This window comes from Rhea pennata, chromosome 2, assembly GCF_028389875.1.
Source record: "Rhea pennata isolate bPtePen1 chromosome 2, bPtePen1.pri, whole genome shotgun sequence".
Classification (NCBI taxonomy): domain Eukaryota; kingdom Metazoa; phylum Chordata; class Aves; order Rheiformes; family Rheidae; genus Rhea; species Rhea pennata.
The window spans coordinates 141796231-141811371 of NC_084664.1; the positions used below are offsets into that span (position 1 = coordinate 141796231).

At 43.7% G+C, this 15141-nt stretch overlaps 1 protein-coding gene across 1 annotated transcript; it reads left to right on the plus strand.

The window, feature by feature from the left end:
* The first annotated feature begins 6455 nt into the window (after positions 1-6455).
* Positions 6456-14935, plus strand: GEM (GTP binding protein overexpressed in skeletal muscle). The gene is made up of 5 exons (XM_062570510.1): positions 6456-6598; positions 8280-8622; positions 11438-11514; positions 12008-12212; positions 13711-14935. Exons 2-5 carry the CDS (start codon positions 8289-8291, stop codon positions 13986-13988), a joined length of 894 nt encoding a protein of 297 aa, XP_062426494.1. The 5' UTR covers positions 6456-6598; positions 8280-8288; the 3' UTR covers positions 13989-14935.
* The last annotated feature ends 206 nt before the right edge of the window (positions 14936-15141 follow it).

The following is a 15141-nucleotide window of genomic DNA, read 5'->3' on the forward strand; positions in this document are numbered from 1 at the left end:
TAGACATTAATTACGTCTGGCCGTACACAGCGTCTTACTCAAAGGCATTTCGGGTGGCTCCAAGCCGCTTACATTCTGGTGCTGCAGAGAGCGTGTGTTTTGCTGATAAGCGCAAGCCTGGGAGCCAGAAAACCCAAACACGGCCGTGAATCACCGCGCGGTCCCGCGAGCCGTCCCTCCGCCAGGCAGCGAGCGCGCAGCCGAGCCTGGGAACGGGGGTCCTCGTTACAGCACACCGCAGGTGAGGCCAGGACAACGCGGCGTTACTGAACCTCTTGGAGCAGACCGTGTTTAGCTGTGGTTTTGCTGCTGTTCGTCCTCTGCACGGTAGGGAGACCGCAGGCGAGGGATGCGATACCCGGCAGCCGTGCTCCAGCTGTAGCTTCATCTTGCTTAGGAAGAAGAGACAAGGTGGTTTAAGCATCACCATCCAACCTGTATCATGCATTTTTAACTTCACCTTTCTCCTGGGGTTGATGTGACCAACCAGCCTGGCTAAAACCTGCTGGCTGGGCTCGGCGGTGTGCCTTGGCTGAACACGAAGCCCAGCGTAAACGCGTCTCCCCTGACTGAAACCGCCCTAAGAGCAGTGTGGCCTGGACACCCTGGGCTGCACTTGCTTCTTCTGTCCGCTGCCACCCCCCGCATAGATGCCGTGAGCTTGCACCAGCAGAGCGGATAGGTCTCCTGTTTGCTGAGTGCTGGAAATACCTTTCCGATGATCGGAACACGGAGGAGAAGGACAACTCGATGTCTGTGCACCAGCACCGGGAGCCACCGGCACCGGGAGCCCCCGTCCCGGGCTGCCGATGCCCGGGCTGGGGGCAGGCGGCGGAAGGGCAGGGCCCCCCCGCAGCTTCCCTCCCTTGCGTCCAGGCTCAGCGTGCGTTAATACCCGGCAGGGCTGCCCCCAAACCGCCCGGCAGGGATTCCTCTGAGCCGGTCATGGGCTCAGAATGCCCTCCGTGATGTAAAAGCAGGAGGGATTGGGCAATCTGGGGTTCACGTGGGTTGTAGAGCAGAACTCCTTGTATCTGCGGAGAGCCGAGCAGTGCGTGCACGCGTGAAATGAGGCAGCCTCCTCCCGCTGCAGATAGGCTAATAGCCCAGAGAAGTGCAATCAGAAAACAACCCGGTGGGAGCTTCTCAGTGAACGTGATTTTGGGTATGGTGAACAGAACAAAATGGCATTAAAAGCTGACAGGTAATTGTGACAGCTGGAGCAAGACTCTAGAGATTAGGGTAAGATCTGCAGAAAAGACACTGCTGAAATATCACTATTTTCCTTCAAACACCAGCCCCAAGGACCTGCAGGTCAAGCCCCTGGCCATCATATGGAATATTTCTGATCGCAGTTGATTATCAAGCGCTTTCTTTGTATTTTTCAGTGAGATGAAACAAGTGAACCAAGTCCAACCCCTGATTCTTGGCAACCATTGGCAATTGCTCTTGGTGGGAGTCTTGAGTATCACAATGGAGAGGAAGAAACTCCAGCTGGACCAAAACACTTTCTTCTGAATTTCTCTTCAACAGTTCTGAAGAACAGAGACCCAGATTATGCCATTGACAGTTCGTAGCCTACAGTTTACTAATACAAAAGTTGTCTATCATTAAATTACCATCATGACTTACTACCGAAAAAGCAGGTGAGATTTTTTATGGCAAACTAGGTTTGCTGTGGTTAAAAAGGAGATTGTGACTTATCAGCCTGATTCCTTTGAGGACTGTGACGTACTACAAAGATCGTAACTGCAAAAATGCTCTACACTGGTACCATTTTTCTGAAGGCTTTTTCAGCTCTGATTTCGAAGAACGCTTATGGCTAACCCACATCCTGCTATAATTAGAATATTACAATTTTTTCATTTGCATTGATTCCTTTTGAAAAACACATTTATTTATGTCATACATGACATAATCCTTCTCCCTGGACAATTATTAGCAGAATTCTTTAATGTCATTCAGTGCAAGGGCGGAAAATAGGCATTTCTTTTTCTAAACAAATCTTACTGAAATAATTCTGTTTTGCCATTTGCTCTTTGTCGTTATTCTGTTTTCCCTACAGCAAATACTTGTTTTGATCTGCTTTTCTTTTGAGTTAACTAGACAAAAAAAAAAAACTTTTATTATAAGCTGAGTGGCATTGCTTCTGTTGACTGCTCACTTCTCAGTCTTTGCTTAATATTCTGCAGTGTCTGCTTAATGCAAGTATGGCCAAAAGGTATTTTCCTCATTCATCACAGTCATAAGGACTCTGTAGTGGACAGATATGAGTCAGACCTTCCTTTCTGGACATCAGATTAGCTGCAAGTAATAGACTAATGCGGGGATCCCTAGTGATGTAGCTTATTAAGTACAATCCTATTCCCTGAAAGCTCTAGTGCTGGGTTTTACCTTCACTGCTATCTTATGCACAAGAAGTACAGATCAATGCTTCTTCCCTATCCCTGTGCTCCATCATCAAAGGATCATGTTCTGCCTTTAGTGATCATTTAAAAATTGAAATGCTGCTGTGCTGTGTGAAAAAGGAACGTGGTGGAACAAATTCAGTGCCCTTTGCAAGCAATTGCTGGAAATACAGTCTATCAAATCTGCTCTTCCAAGGGGAACAGGGGCCTTTTTGTTAAACCTCTTTTTTTGATGATGGAGGAGTACTTTAACGTGCTCGTGCATCTGTTTTGCCTTCAAATAAATCAAATTTTTATTATTGCTTAATTTAAGAGTCTCTTTCTCTCTCCTCTTCCCAACTTGATTAAGACCCTCAATAGCTCTCCCCAGGCTGTGGATGCAAGCTGATGAAAATAATTTTTGGTCCCACTGCTATGGGTCTAATTCTCACATATATCTGTGCTTTTTGTTCTGTCCTTGCTTGCTGAGCTGCCTGCGACCCACCGTGCTGCAGGAACGTGTGGTGAACCCAGCGCAGCTCCGCTAAGGCTTACAGTAACTGGGGGTACTCCCAGTGCGTCCTGCACTATCCAGCCCAGTGTCATGCTTAGATAGCCAAAAACTTTTCTTTCCCTTGCTGAATTGTTAGCTGATGCTATTGGTGGGGCTAAGAACTGCATCCTGGCCAGCCAGCACTGCCAGATGTGAGGAGTGCTGAAAAGTGTAAAATGCTGCCATGATACGGAGGAGAGGAAGGTGGTGGAGCCAATTCACTGCCTTTGCAAGCAACTTTTGGGAACACGGTTTACCACGTTGGGTCCTCTGATGGGAAAAATGAACAAATATTCTTCTGCTGAATGTATAGGGTGAGAGTGCAATTTCAGATCCTCTTTGTTCTCTTTCTACTAAAACAAATTTGATTTTTGTTGTTCCTCCTTTTCTTTATTTTTTTCACTCCTGCATTTTTTTTCCTCCCCCAAGTTTATTCAGGCCTTCTGATTCAAGCTAGAAGGCAATTTGAGGAGCTGCTCTTGCCTTCCTGTACATAAACACAAAATGGCTAGTTTAATATCAGCTAAAAACATTTCTGTTTTATATCCTATGAAAAATTTCTGCCTAATTACTCTGGGCATCACCTGCTCTAAGTGCAACTGGCCTGAGAGGGATTGCAGAGCTGCTACTCTGCAATGTTTATCTCATCCTGGCTACAGGGAGCATTCCTTTAAGACATGATTACTGAGGCACGGAACAGTTATAATGAGCAAAAAGCAATCACTCTGAGTTTTAATATTGCTTCAACTGCCTGCACCAAGCACTCCTGCTTTATGATAGCTCTCAGCCTTGTGCTTGTCTCTTCTCGTGCCTGTGTCTCAGGCAATTTTAGTTGCAGAACTACTGACCAGCAAAGAGTGCAAGAGGACAGAGCTATCCAAGGCCCCGCGTGCATCCATCAGTCTATTGGATTGTATTTGGAAATGTAAGCCTATAATCAGCCTTAGTGAGAAGGGCTCAGTTCATGCGCTTCACCAGTCATCCTGCTGTTATCCCTTGTAAGTGCCAGGAGGCTTAGGAGGCTGCATATCTCCCCAGCTTAAAAAAAAAGTATTAAAAAAAATATTCTCCACAGTTATAATGACTGAAATTCATGGGTGCTGATGGCATAACCTGAGGAATGGCTGGTGTCTTCATTACCGGAGGAAAGGAGCCATATCGTAGTCTAGAATGGGCATGGAGAGTTATTTGTCAAGTTGGCAAAACTGGAAATAGGCTCAGAAGAGAAAGCATAAGTGAAAATACGTGAGCAAGCTTCCCAAGTACAAGCACTTCATGTTACAGCTGGGACAATCCCTATGGATGGCTTTATAGAAGAGATTTATAGTGTGATCACTAGAGAACCATGTTTTCTTTTTCTGCCTTGAATTTCATGAAGAATTTATGCAAGATGATGTCTAGCAATTCCTGATCTAAGACTAACCATAACTAAACACAAATGCTTTTCTGACTTTGGTTTATTTCTACTGTCAGTGCTTTTTACTATGATATAAGTTAAACATTTGGGCGAGACGTTAGATCCTACGGTTCTGCTTAGGTCAATCTGGCTATAAGTCTCTCCATTCCCGTGGTGGATACGTTTCGTTTTTTTTACACGTAGTGACAAATTACAGACAAGTTAAAGAGAGCTAAATGGGTCCAAGATGCAGAACACAGTCCTCCAGCCACGAACTCACCTTCAGCATTTCCAGCACATTTCAAAAAAATAAGGGAGTTTGGAAGGGAGGCGACGTGTGCCGACTGCAAGAGAGCGAGGCGTTCCCCCTCGAAACTGGTGGCCACCCCCGGAGGGTGACACTGAACGTTCCCTGGCAGAGGTTTTGTGGGGTCTTGCCATGCTGCACAGTGAGCATTAGCAGCCGTCCCATCCTCACCGTGCAGGGGGACCTGCTATTTCGTGCTCTTTGAGGTGAGCGCGTGGCGGCAGAGCCCCGGAGCCAGCTCTGCTGGGGACCGGTGAGCAGGGACGTAGGACGCGGGGCTCAGCTACCGCCAAGCAGTAAGTTTTGTCCAAGTGCCCCGCTAATAGATCTGAATAATTTCCATATATGTTAATATGAGCATATTTGGGAAAGCAATATGCTCGTACTTGGGCATGGTCTCTAGTGGGCTCTTGTCTCTTTAGGCTTGAGGACAGGCTGAGAAGGTCCCTGAAAATCCCCATGAAAGACACAGGAATGCAACAAAGCCGAAGAGGAAATAAAGCAAGCATATTTCAGTGGCAGAGTTTCCTAAAGGCCCACCTTTTCACAGGAAAACAAATCCGTTTTACAGGTTTTAATCAAAGCACAGAAGTGTAGAGGTATGTGAAATAAGTGCTAGACAGCAAACATAGTACTAGACGTCCTTTTCTGCATATCACTGTTCTCTTTAATAAAGATACATGGCTAATTAAAGGCTTACAGGTCTGTAACTGAAAAGAATGGGGTCATGAAAAAAGTACTCTTTCCCCTGTTCAGAAATGGATCACGTTGTTCAGATTAAAGTGCAGTATAAAAATTATCAGTCCTCTGTCGATTTTAGGGGATATTTTGGAGCTTGCTTTTGAGGTTATCTTAGTTAACCCAGAATTCAGGTAATTGAGAATGGACCACAGAATTCCCGTATACTTTTGCATAAGTTGTGGTATCCTTACCAAGTAGTTCTGTGGAAGTTTATAATTTTTTATCTGTTAATCAAGATGTATTTTCTGTAGTTTGTTAGAAGTGTCACCTAGTGGCATTATTTTTTTTTATTATTAATTTATTATTGAAATTTAAGGAGCAGGCTCTTGTTTTGCATCATGTACACTATATATTAATCTTTGCTAATAAACTATGAACTGCATAAGCACTCTGCTACTCGGACTTTGTGCCTGTTAATGCTGACACATCCATGCAACTGTAAAGTTGCAGTAACACAGAATTTATAGTCAGCTATTTTTTAAGACATTGCTAGTAAAGGGTACAGCAGAAGTGAGAGCTGATTACACGACTCCAAAAAATAGATGCAGTGACTTGGAGCTAAGGAAAACAAGAAAAATAGGATCTTATGTATTAGAACTTCTTTTTTTTTTTCAGAAAAACAGAATCATCATCCTAGTTTTAAGATATCTTCAAAGTAACATTGCAATATTTTATTCCAAAGAAATATTTTGTCCAGCAGAGAGTCCACTGCATTTTGCAGACAGAGACCGTAACACATTTGCAGCATTTTATGCATTAATAAAACTTATGCCACTTTTAAACACCGTCAATTTTAATAGCACTTGACTGAAAAAACGAGTGATGATGAAATAGCATGTATTATTTTGTTTTTTTCCATTCTCCTGTTTTCATCACGTAAGAACCAAATGTGTTTGTTTTACTGGCAATATCAGGAGAATCATATGATTTCAAGGAAGGCTTTTGAGATTGTTTGTAAGTTTTTGCTGCTCTGCATGTCCGCTTCCTCCCAGCTGGGGGCTGGCTGTTGTGTGGAAAGGCCGACCACGTCACGGAAAAGCCCTGTCCCTGATCAGAAGGGCTTAATATAAACCAGGTTTGCTGAGAGCGAGTTAAAGAGGCAGCCCGCAAGCAGGAGAGGATTTACTTGGGCAGACCAGTCCAGTGCATCGCACCGCACGGAGAGAGAAGGGCAGGAGAGCAAAGGACCCGGCTGCGGGAAGAGCCCGTCAAAAGTAAGGCAGCGTTGGCCGAAAAGCGCTGGTCCGACTGCAGCATTTTACTAAAGAGAGACCCAAATAGCTAAATGCAGTTTGTGGTGTGAAAAATAATTTGAACTGGGAGTGCTATGTGCAACAGTGCGTTATAAGACTTTGTCTCATTCGGGTTAGCTTAGTAAAGGATGATAATTTGTTCATGAAAAAGTCTAAAATGTTTATGACTGGGATTATTGATTGATTGTTAATTGAAGATAGTCATTTAGACTGTTTATTGTTTGACTGAATTACAGCTGGCTTTTCTCATGCATCTTTTCAGTGAGGAACGTACAAGAAAAAAAGTGGGTTTTTAAAATTAATGTCTGGTAAAAATTTCATGTTTTTTTGTGAAGTAGTCTTTGCTTTGTGCTTGATTTCTGGTTAGATATATTTTTTCCTGGCAAAGTTACTGTGACTAGGACTATGCATATGATCTAATTTTGCCATGAGGCACTGTGCATCACACGGAAAACATTGCATAAGTTGGAATAAGTTTACTTAGAGAGAGCTTTTTCTGCATATTTGTTCTATGACCTGCTGTGCATGTATTCTACAAAGTTTTCAGAAATCTTTATATGAATAGGAAAAATTATTTGTACATGTTATTTTGATGTGTTGCTGCACTTATTTGCATTCACTATTTCTTACTCAAAATATTCAACACTTGTTATTGAAAACAGTCCGATGTATCGTGCAGACAGATATACTATTTATCAATATGGAGAAGAGAACTAAGAAACATCAGACATTTGCCAAAATACTAAATGTCTAAATAACTGTCACTTTGGGGACTGGAATGCATCAAAGTAACTTTCCTAAAAATGGTAGCTGTTGGCCCATGAGAATGACATCACTACACTCTGCCTCCAACCAAGGCAAAATAGACTTTGCAAAATCAAATGTAATTAAGAGCCATGCGCAGGTAAGGTGAGCTGACTAGCTATGTAAGGTGAGCAAACATGCTTAGATAATGTGAGCTAGCTGCTTTTTGCGGCAATTTAAGTTGTTGATATAAAATCTGTAACTTCATGAGCTTTTACTCCCAGTGACACCTCCTTCAGAGGTCAGATCCAGTACCTCTGGAGAAAAGTCGCAGGACTCGAGTATGTCCTCACTTCTACCAGCCAAAATGCCACTCTGCGCAGAAGTCATTTTTTGTTTACCCTGCTATAGATGAGATCAAAATCCGTTCAAAATACATTATAGCAAGACTTGCTTGCATCATTCTTTTCTAGCTGTCTGGCACGTGATGCCTATTGCCTTCCCAAGAGATTCAACTCTTAACTGAGACAACGGGAGCGAAGCTGCAGGCAAGACGGCATTTATTTTGTGACTGTGTTCAATCGCACAGCAACGCTGCCCTGTCGCCAGGGCTGCGCTGCCCCGAGTGCAGCAGTGAGCCCACAAAGGCTAAACAAAGCTGGATTTAGCACGTGAGGTGACATCCTCCCTAGGGCAAAAGCCATGGCTCTGACTCACTAACTGGAATATTTCTTCCTGTACCAGCAGCATCAAAGTGCAGAAAGCCTCATTTTTCTTTTGTTGGCTACTAGGTCCCTACAGAAGAGCAGAGTATGCTGCACTGAAGTTTAGAAGTGGGTTTTAACGCATTTCTAAATGCTTTGTGGGTGACGCTCGTGCTTTCCATGTTTCTCGCTAGGAGTAAAGGATGACCCTCAACAATGTTACCATGCGTCGCACCAACAACAGTGGCCTGCAGCAGCAGCAGCAGCGGTGGAGCATCCCTGCTGATGGAAAGCATTTGCTGGTCCAGAAAGACTCCAACGAATACAACGTGCAGAAGAGATACACCATCAGTCCTGATGATTACTGCAGAAGAAGCTGGTCCTCAGAGTCGTCCGACTCCGTCATCTCCTCCGAGTCCTGCAGCAATTGCTACCGGGTGGTGCTGATCGGGGAGCATGGCGTAGGCAAGTCGTCACTGGCCAACATCTTTGCAGGGGTGCACGACAGCATTGACAGCGACTGTGAGGTGCTGGGAGGTAGGTCCTGCTGGCCTGGAGTGCTTGTGTTTACTTGTGGGCAGCCCTGTCAGTAGTAGCTGGCATTAAGGCACAGAAAATTAGCAAGGCCATTTAACTGGAAACTGAGGTAACCAACACTTGGGCGTGATCATCAAAATTGATTCCAACACATCTATCTCTTAAAAAAACAAGCAAACAAAATAGGATGCAAGGACAAGGTCCTCACTAACAAGGGGCTAAAGCTTCTGAAAGAGAACAATATTGGTTCTCATGTTATTTCTTTTTAAATCATCTCTTGGAAGCTGCTATGTTACTGCCTGTGCCTGTGTTACAGAGGAGGCTGGTTCAGCTCTCACACAGGTCCCAAATATGAGAGAGAAAACTGAAGGTCCTCTTGTTTTACTAGAATGTAATGCTTAAAAATAATATATAATGAAAAATAACCTCCCTCCCCCCTCCAGTCTTTTGATAATCTACAAAAATACTTTCCATTAGAAGTCATGGATAAACATATTGCCTCAGCATAGGCTGTTTGGAGTTTGAGTAAAATATGTCTCCTCCTCATTTCACGTTACTTGCGCAGCATGGCTTCCCCAAGGGAAAAACAGATAGAAAACGCTTCAATAGTGTAAGGAAATTCCTATTGCCTAAACTGTGGGAAAAGGCATAAGCGGTAGGGATTTCTTTGGCTCTTCCCTCTTGCTCTTCTCCTGCATTTTTTGATTAGAGTTGTGAAATTTTCTTTAATTCAGTCAATGCAGAAGGTGAAGATGTGTCACCACCTTGTGAGCCATACTGCGTATGAGACATTGCTGTGGAAGGGTTGTGCTGTGACAGAAATCCCTTGTGGCTCTAGAGCCACGTGCCATCACCTTTGGAGGACATGATTTGGAGGCTCATTTTGCTAGTCAATACCCACAACTTTCCTTTTCCCCAGCATAACTCTTCTGCCTTCTGCCTGTTCCCCTTGTACGACAGCAGCAGTGCTAGCACACAGAGTTTGGGAGCTTCTGCTCCAGCCTGCAGTGGAGCATGAGCAGGGAAGCTTTCTGTGTCTATACCCCTAGGAGAGGTATAACCCAGGGCTTAGCAGAACCCTAGGTGAGCCCCCGTGGGCAGTCGGTCGGAGCACGCGGCTCGTTTGCTTTACACACCATTGGCAGCCGGTTTCCTCCTCCTCTGTAGGAAGCCGAGTGATTTTTTTTTTTCATTTGTGCTCTTAGCAATACTGCTTGGGGCATAGTCATGTCAGATTTTCATGGCCAGGTCTGCTGAGGTATCAGAAAACTTGCTGTTGTAATATTTGTCCTTTTTAGTGTCCTGTGGAAGTTCCTTAGGACTGACCAGGGTGCAAATGAGTGCTGAATATGCCCATTTTGGGCATAGCATTTTCCAGGACTGTGCTTTGATGTTTGTAGCCTCTCCAAGTATAAGAGAGACTAGAGAGGCAGTCCTTGCAATGCTGCCCTGTAGTGCTTATGGCGCTCGTTCCTATGCAGCTGCTTGGTCAGTTGAAGAAACCATTCTCCAAATTCTAGCTTGCAAACTGGAAATCTTATTGCAAGAGGTGATAGTTTCACAATAGCCAGTTCACAGAGCAAATATAGCTGCTGTTATGGATTGCTTTTGCTGCTGACTATAGGATTAATCCAACTCATAAATACAAATGTCATGCCACTGGGCCTGCAAGGGAAACTCCTCGAGATTAGCTTTGTCTTTTTAATATATCCATTTTAAGCAGTGCCAGCCCTGTGCTCTTGTTTACAAAGTTTCTCAGTATGCAGTAGCTGATTTTTATTTTAAATATGTAATATTTTTGGCTCATGCTTTTTCACGGACACACACACCTGGTTTATAAGAAAGCTGGTGATTGCAGTCCGGGGGACTCACTCCAGCAAAGCCCAGCAAACATTTTTATGAGGCAAGAGCTAAGACAGCCTTATCTGCATGCATGGTTGGGGCAGCCCCTTCAACAGGGTGCTGAAAAGTTGCATGCCCAAAATCTGGCATTTTTCACTGAGGAGTAGCCCAAGACTCCTAGGACAGGACCAAACCCCATAGTACTCCTCCAAATGTCCCCAGATTTCAGGGAAAGAAGGGAGATTTATAACTTGATACAGGAGGTAGACTAGATTTCACAGCAAGGACTGATCTTCACCATTGGTGGGAAGAGCTCCCCCAGGCCTAAGCAGCACCTAGTCACATGGAATTTGTAATCTAGATATGATTTTTTTTTGTGGTCTTAGTACCAAATGATTGAACTTTTGTGGTTTGTTGGCTCCTTTGCTTTTTGACATCAAAGGTAATGTTGGAAACTGTGAGATGGGAGACAAATCTCAGCATCTCTAAAACTCAGCAGCCCTTGTCCGGCAAAGCCCTGTCCTCATTGCTGGGTAGGCTGTTAGCTGTATTGCTCTCAGCAGCAGTGACTGTTCACCCGTGAACTGTCCGTGCTAAAGCGAAAGCAAATATTTTCCATTACTCAGCCTCGCTGGACTCTGCTGCTCCCATGGGGCAAATGTTCAGCCTTTGGTTATTTCTTCCATGGGTTCTATTTTCTCTCTCCCACATAAGATAAAGAGAATATCAGCCAAAATAATGAACATTTTGTTTCATGATCTTTCGGTCTCGTTCATATATCACGGAAACAAGACAACCAGCAATGAACAGAGGGCAGGTTCAGTGCTGACAGAAATGAGGAAAGAACTGAATGTGAGCCAGCATAAAATCTGGCTCACTAGCTTGAACCATGAACAGATTGTATGTATTCAGCTATTTGTTTTTTGTAATGTACATAAGATAATATATAATAATATTTCTATTTTCCTTCCAGAAGATACATATGAAAGAACCCTGATGGTGGATGGTGAAAGTGCAACCATTATACTGCTCGACATGTGGGATAATAAGGTACTTCAAATGCTAAAGGAAAACTGCATATGCAAGTGTGCTAATATCAAAAATAGGTATCTTTAGGGAAAGAAAGTAGCTATTTTCCATACTTTAACATCAGGAAAAATATAGGATTAGTCATCCTCCTCCCCCTGTCCCTGCCAAACCAAGCATGCCTAAGGGCTCTGCAGTGTGAGCTTGAGAAAAGCAAGGCAATTTATTTGCTTTCTTTACTTTTTCAATGATGAAATAAAACATGCAAGCCGTGTTTCAGAACTGCTTTCATTCCAGTCTAAAACCAACACAATGAATTCTTTGGGCCAACTTTTGCCCTCCTTTGTGGTGATGTATTCATATCATCACCACTTTGGAATTACTTTTAGTATAACTGTGATTCAAACCATATACAGTGTAGTTATACCAGGAGTGGGTTTGGATTCTGTAATGTTATATTTTTCTAAGGAAAAATCCTTGCTGTGCTTAAAGACGATTGACCATTTCATTTGAACAGCGCGAAGGAGAATGGATTCGAGACCACTGCATGCAAGTGGGAGATGCATACTTGATTGTCTACTCCATCACAGACCGAGCAAGCTTTGAGAAGGCCTCTGAACTCAGGATACAGCTCCGCAGGGCACGGCAGAAAGAAGACATCCCCATTATTTTGGTTGGCAACAAAAGTGACCTTGTTAGGTGCCGTGAAGTTTCAGTGGCAGGTAAGAAAAGTGATGAAGACAAAAACTAGCTAAACTTTAAGAGTCATCTAATAGCTTTTGAATAAACCCCAGAGCTCTGGCTGAGGGAGTACACTGTGGTCAGGAATGGGCAATAGAAGAGCAATAAAAAAACAGAGGACTGGAACAGTGGACAGAAGATCAGAAAGGACCTGCCAGGTCCCTAAGCCTCCCCTGGTGGTACAATTACCATATGACATAATCCCTTTCCTAAATTTATTGAATTTCATCATAACTTCCCTTGTACCTCCTCATGGAAGATCACTGCTGAATGCAATTGCGCTGGTAGCTGGAAACCCTTTGAATTTCCAATACATACTCATGCACAATCAGTTTAGGGCCCTTTATTCTGCTGCCAAAGATAATCCCTTAGTTTAACTAGTTCTCTTTCCTCTGGCATTTGACTTCCTGATGAATTGACATTCCCTCCCACCCTTTATTTTGCTATTCTAACAACTCCCAGCTCTTAGAACATGGAGAGTGGTGCAAACATCCTCCTGCTGGTGGCAGGGACACTGAGTCCCCTTGGCTCAGTCTAGTGCTACATAGCCCTGCTCACGTAGGACTGCAACCAGCCAACCTGCATTAACCTAGCCTGTAAACCCTGACTGTCAGCCAAACAAATCAGGGTGGGACAGAGCCTGGTTAATGCCTGGGTCAGTTGACACCTGCAAGTTAGACACAACCATGGCCTCTGCTCTGGTTTGTGTTGCTTGAAACAGGACACGCAGGGACTGGGCAGCCTTTCAGGCGAGCAATCCTTGGTGCCTTGCTTTGGGGTGCTTAAACAGCCCTCTCTGCTGCATACAAACAAATAAACAGTCCAGGTTGCTCTCCCAAACTTCTGGGAGTCCTGAGCCCACAAGCAGGAACAGACAGACTGCTGGGGAAGCTGCTGCTCCCTCTGAGGGTCTGCAGTTGGTAAAACCTGTCCTTGAATCTTCCTTGAAGCTTAGTTGACATATTACAACATTCAGCAGGGCATTAAATTGTCTCATCTTAGCCAGACCCCATCAGAAAAGTGGATTTTGCAAACTTGAATATATGTCCCCTGTAGAAGGGAATTGGGCCTTGCCTGCTATGCTATAAAGGGCTGTGCCATGCTTACGGAGGGCACTGTCATCACCTGTTAATATGACTTGAGGAAGTGTGCCTGTGAGAAGATGACTACATGATTTTGAGTCATTGCTGATCTCTCGGCCACTGATGTCTTGGTGCGAGTCAGCCTCAGCTCCTTGCACAGCTGACAGCGAGAACTGGGCTTTTCCAGAAGGAGATTCACTCCCTGTCACTGTGCAGTGAGTCTGACACAGGCCGGATGAATCATGGGCTAGAAGGCAGCCTAAGGTGATTAAAGACTTATCCATGCCTATATTAGGCTAGAGGAATTCCCCTGCTAGAGCTGGCTCCCGCAGCGAGTTTGCCCCCCCCCCGCCTCGCTCATGCCACCTCCTGACGTATCCGCCTTGCAATCTTGCAGAGGGCCGAGCCTGCGCCGTCGTGTTCGACTGCAAGTTCATCGAGACCTCGGCAGCCGTGCAGCACAACGTGAAAGAGCTGTTTGAAGGCATCGTGCGACAAGTCCGACTCCGGAGGGACAGCAAGGAAAAGAACGAGAAGCGGCTGGCCTACCAGAAGCGAAGAGAGAGCATCCCCAAGAAAGCCAGGCGGTTCTGGGGCAAAATAGTTGCCAAGAACAACAAGAATATGGCCTTCAAACTCAAGTCTAAATCTTGCCATGATCTATCGGTACTTTAAGAACGTTGGACTCTGCCAGAGTTTGTGGCATTATGTGGACATTATCTATGTTGTGGGAAATAATCAATCTATATTAGATTGGGCTACAAAAGTGACTTAGATTCACAGTTATGATTGTGATGAAATGTGCTGGCGTAGGAACAGCACAGTGCATGGAAGTATCTCTCTTTCTCTTTTGCTGGTAGTTTTAAAAGAAAAGTGTAGACCAGAATGACCCAAAGTTATGCTGGGAAGTGTTCTGGAAAGTACCTGTTTTTTCTCCTGTATCCTTTGGATAATAGTGTAAGAACCTCAAACCATCATGACTTGGGAAGTGAATACTACACTCTTTACTCTTTCTCATTACTGTTTTTTGGAAAACTGTAAAGAAGTGAGGAACTGACTGGGGAATGGTTCTTTGCCAATTGGCTGGTCAGGCTTAAGCACCCACAGCTGAAAACTCTGTATTTTTGTAAAATAGTCACCAAGACACTTTTTCTTTTTTCTTCTTTTTTTTTCCTTTTTTTTATTTTTACGGTTTCCATGAGTTTGCACATCTTTTACTTTGAAAATATTTAAAGGAAAAATCCTATAATCGAACAATTTTTCTTATTTTCATGCTAGGGAGACTTTAAAAATCAGAGTAAAAAATAAAATCAAAGTGCAAATTGTGTCAAAGTGCACCAAGTGCAAGATGCCAAACCTTTAAAAATCACCTGAGCTTTTATAATAAACCACATGGATTTCTTGTATCCAGCCTTGGCCTTGTCTATACCAGAGCTATGCTGTATTTATTGTTGTGCAAAATAACAAGCATATTAATGTTGAGGGGAAATGTATTTATTACCAAGTTTCTTAAAAGAATAATGTTAATTTTATTACTGTTTTCTATCTAATAACTTTTTTTCAGATTATGCAAGTTTTTACTTACATGCCTTGTAATAAAATAAATAAAATATATGACTGCCTTTGAGCCTCACCAGGAAACCCCTAGGAATTTTTTTAAGTTGAGAAAATATTTTGAATGCTTGGGAAGATTGCTACATGACAAGTGCAATGAGGATTCCTTACATGCATCTCTAAATACAGATTACTTAGCAACCTAGAATCACAAAGCAAGAATCACTGGCAATCTCCGTGCTGTTAATGCACACTATCCCCTGTGTGCAAATGA

Coding starts and splice junctions, on each gene's coding strand:
- GEM (XM_062570510.1), top strand. CDS start 8,289: ATGACCCTCAACAATGTTACCATGCGTCGCACCAACAACAGTGGCCTG. Junction 8,623..11,437: donor CGACTGTGAGGTGCTGGGAG/GTAGGTCCTGCT, acceptor TTTTCCTTCCAG/AAGATACATATGAAAGAACC. Junction 11,515..12,007: donor TCGACATGTGGGATAATAAG/GTACTTCAAATG, acceptor TCATTTGAACAG/CGCGAAGGAGAATGGATTCG.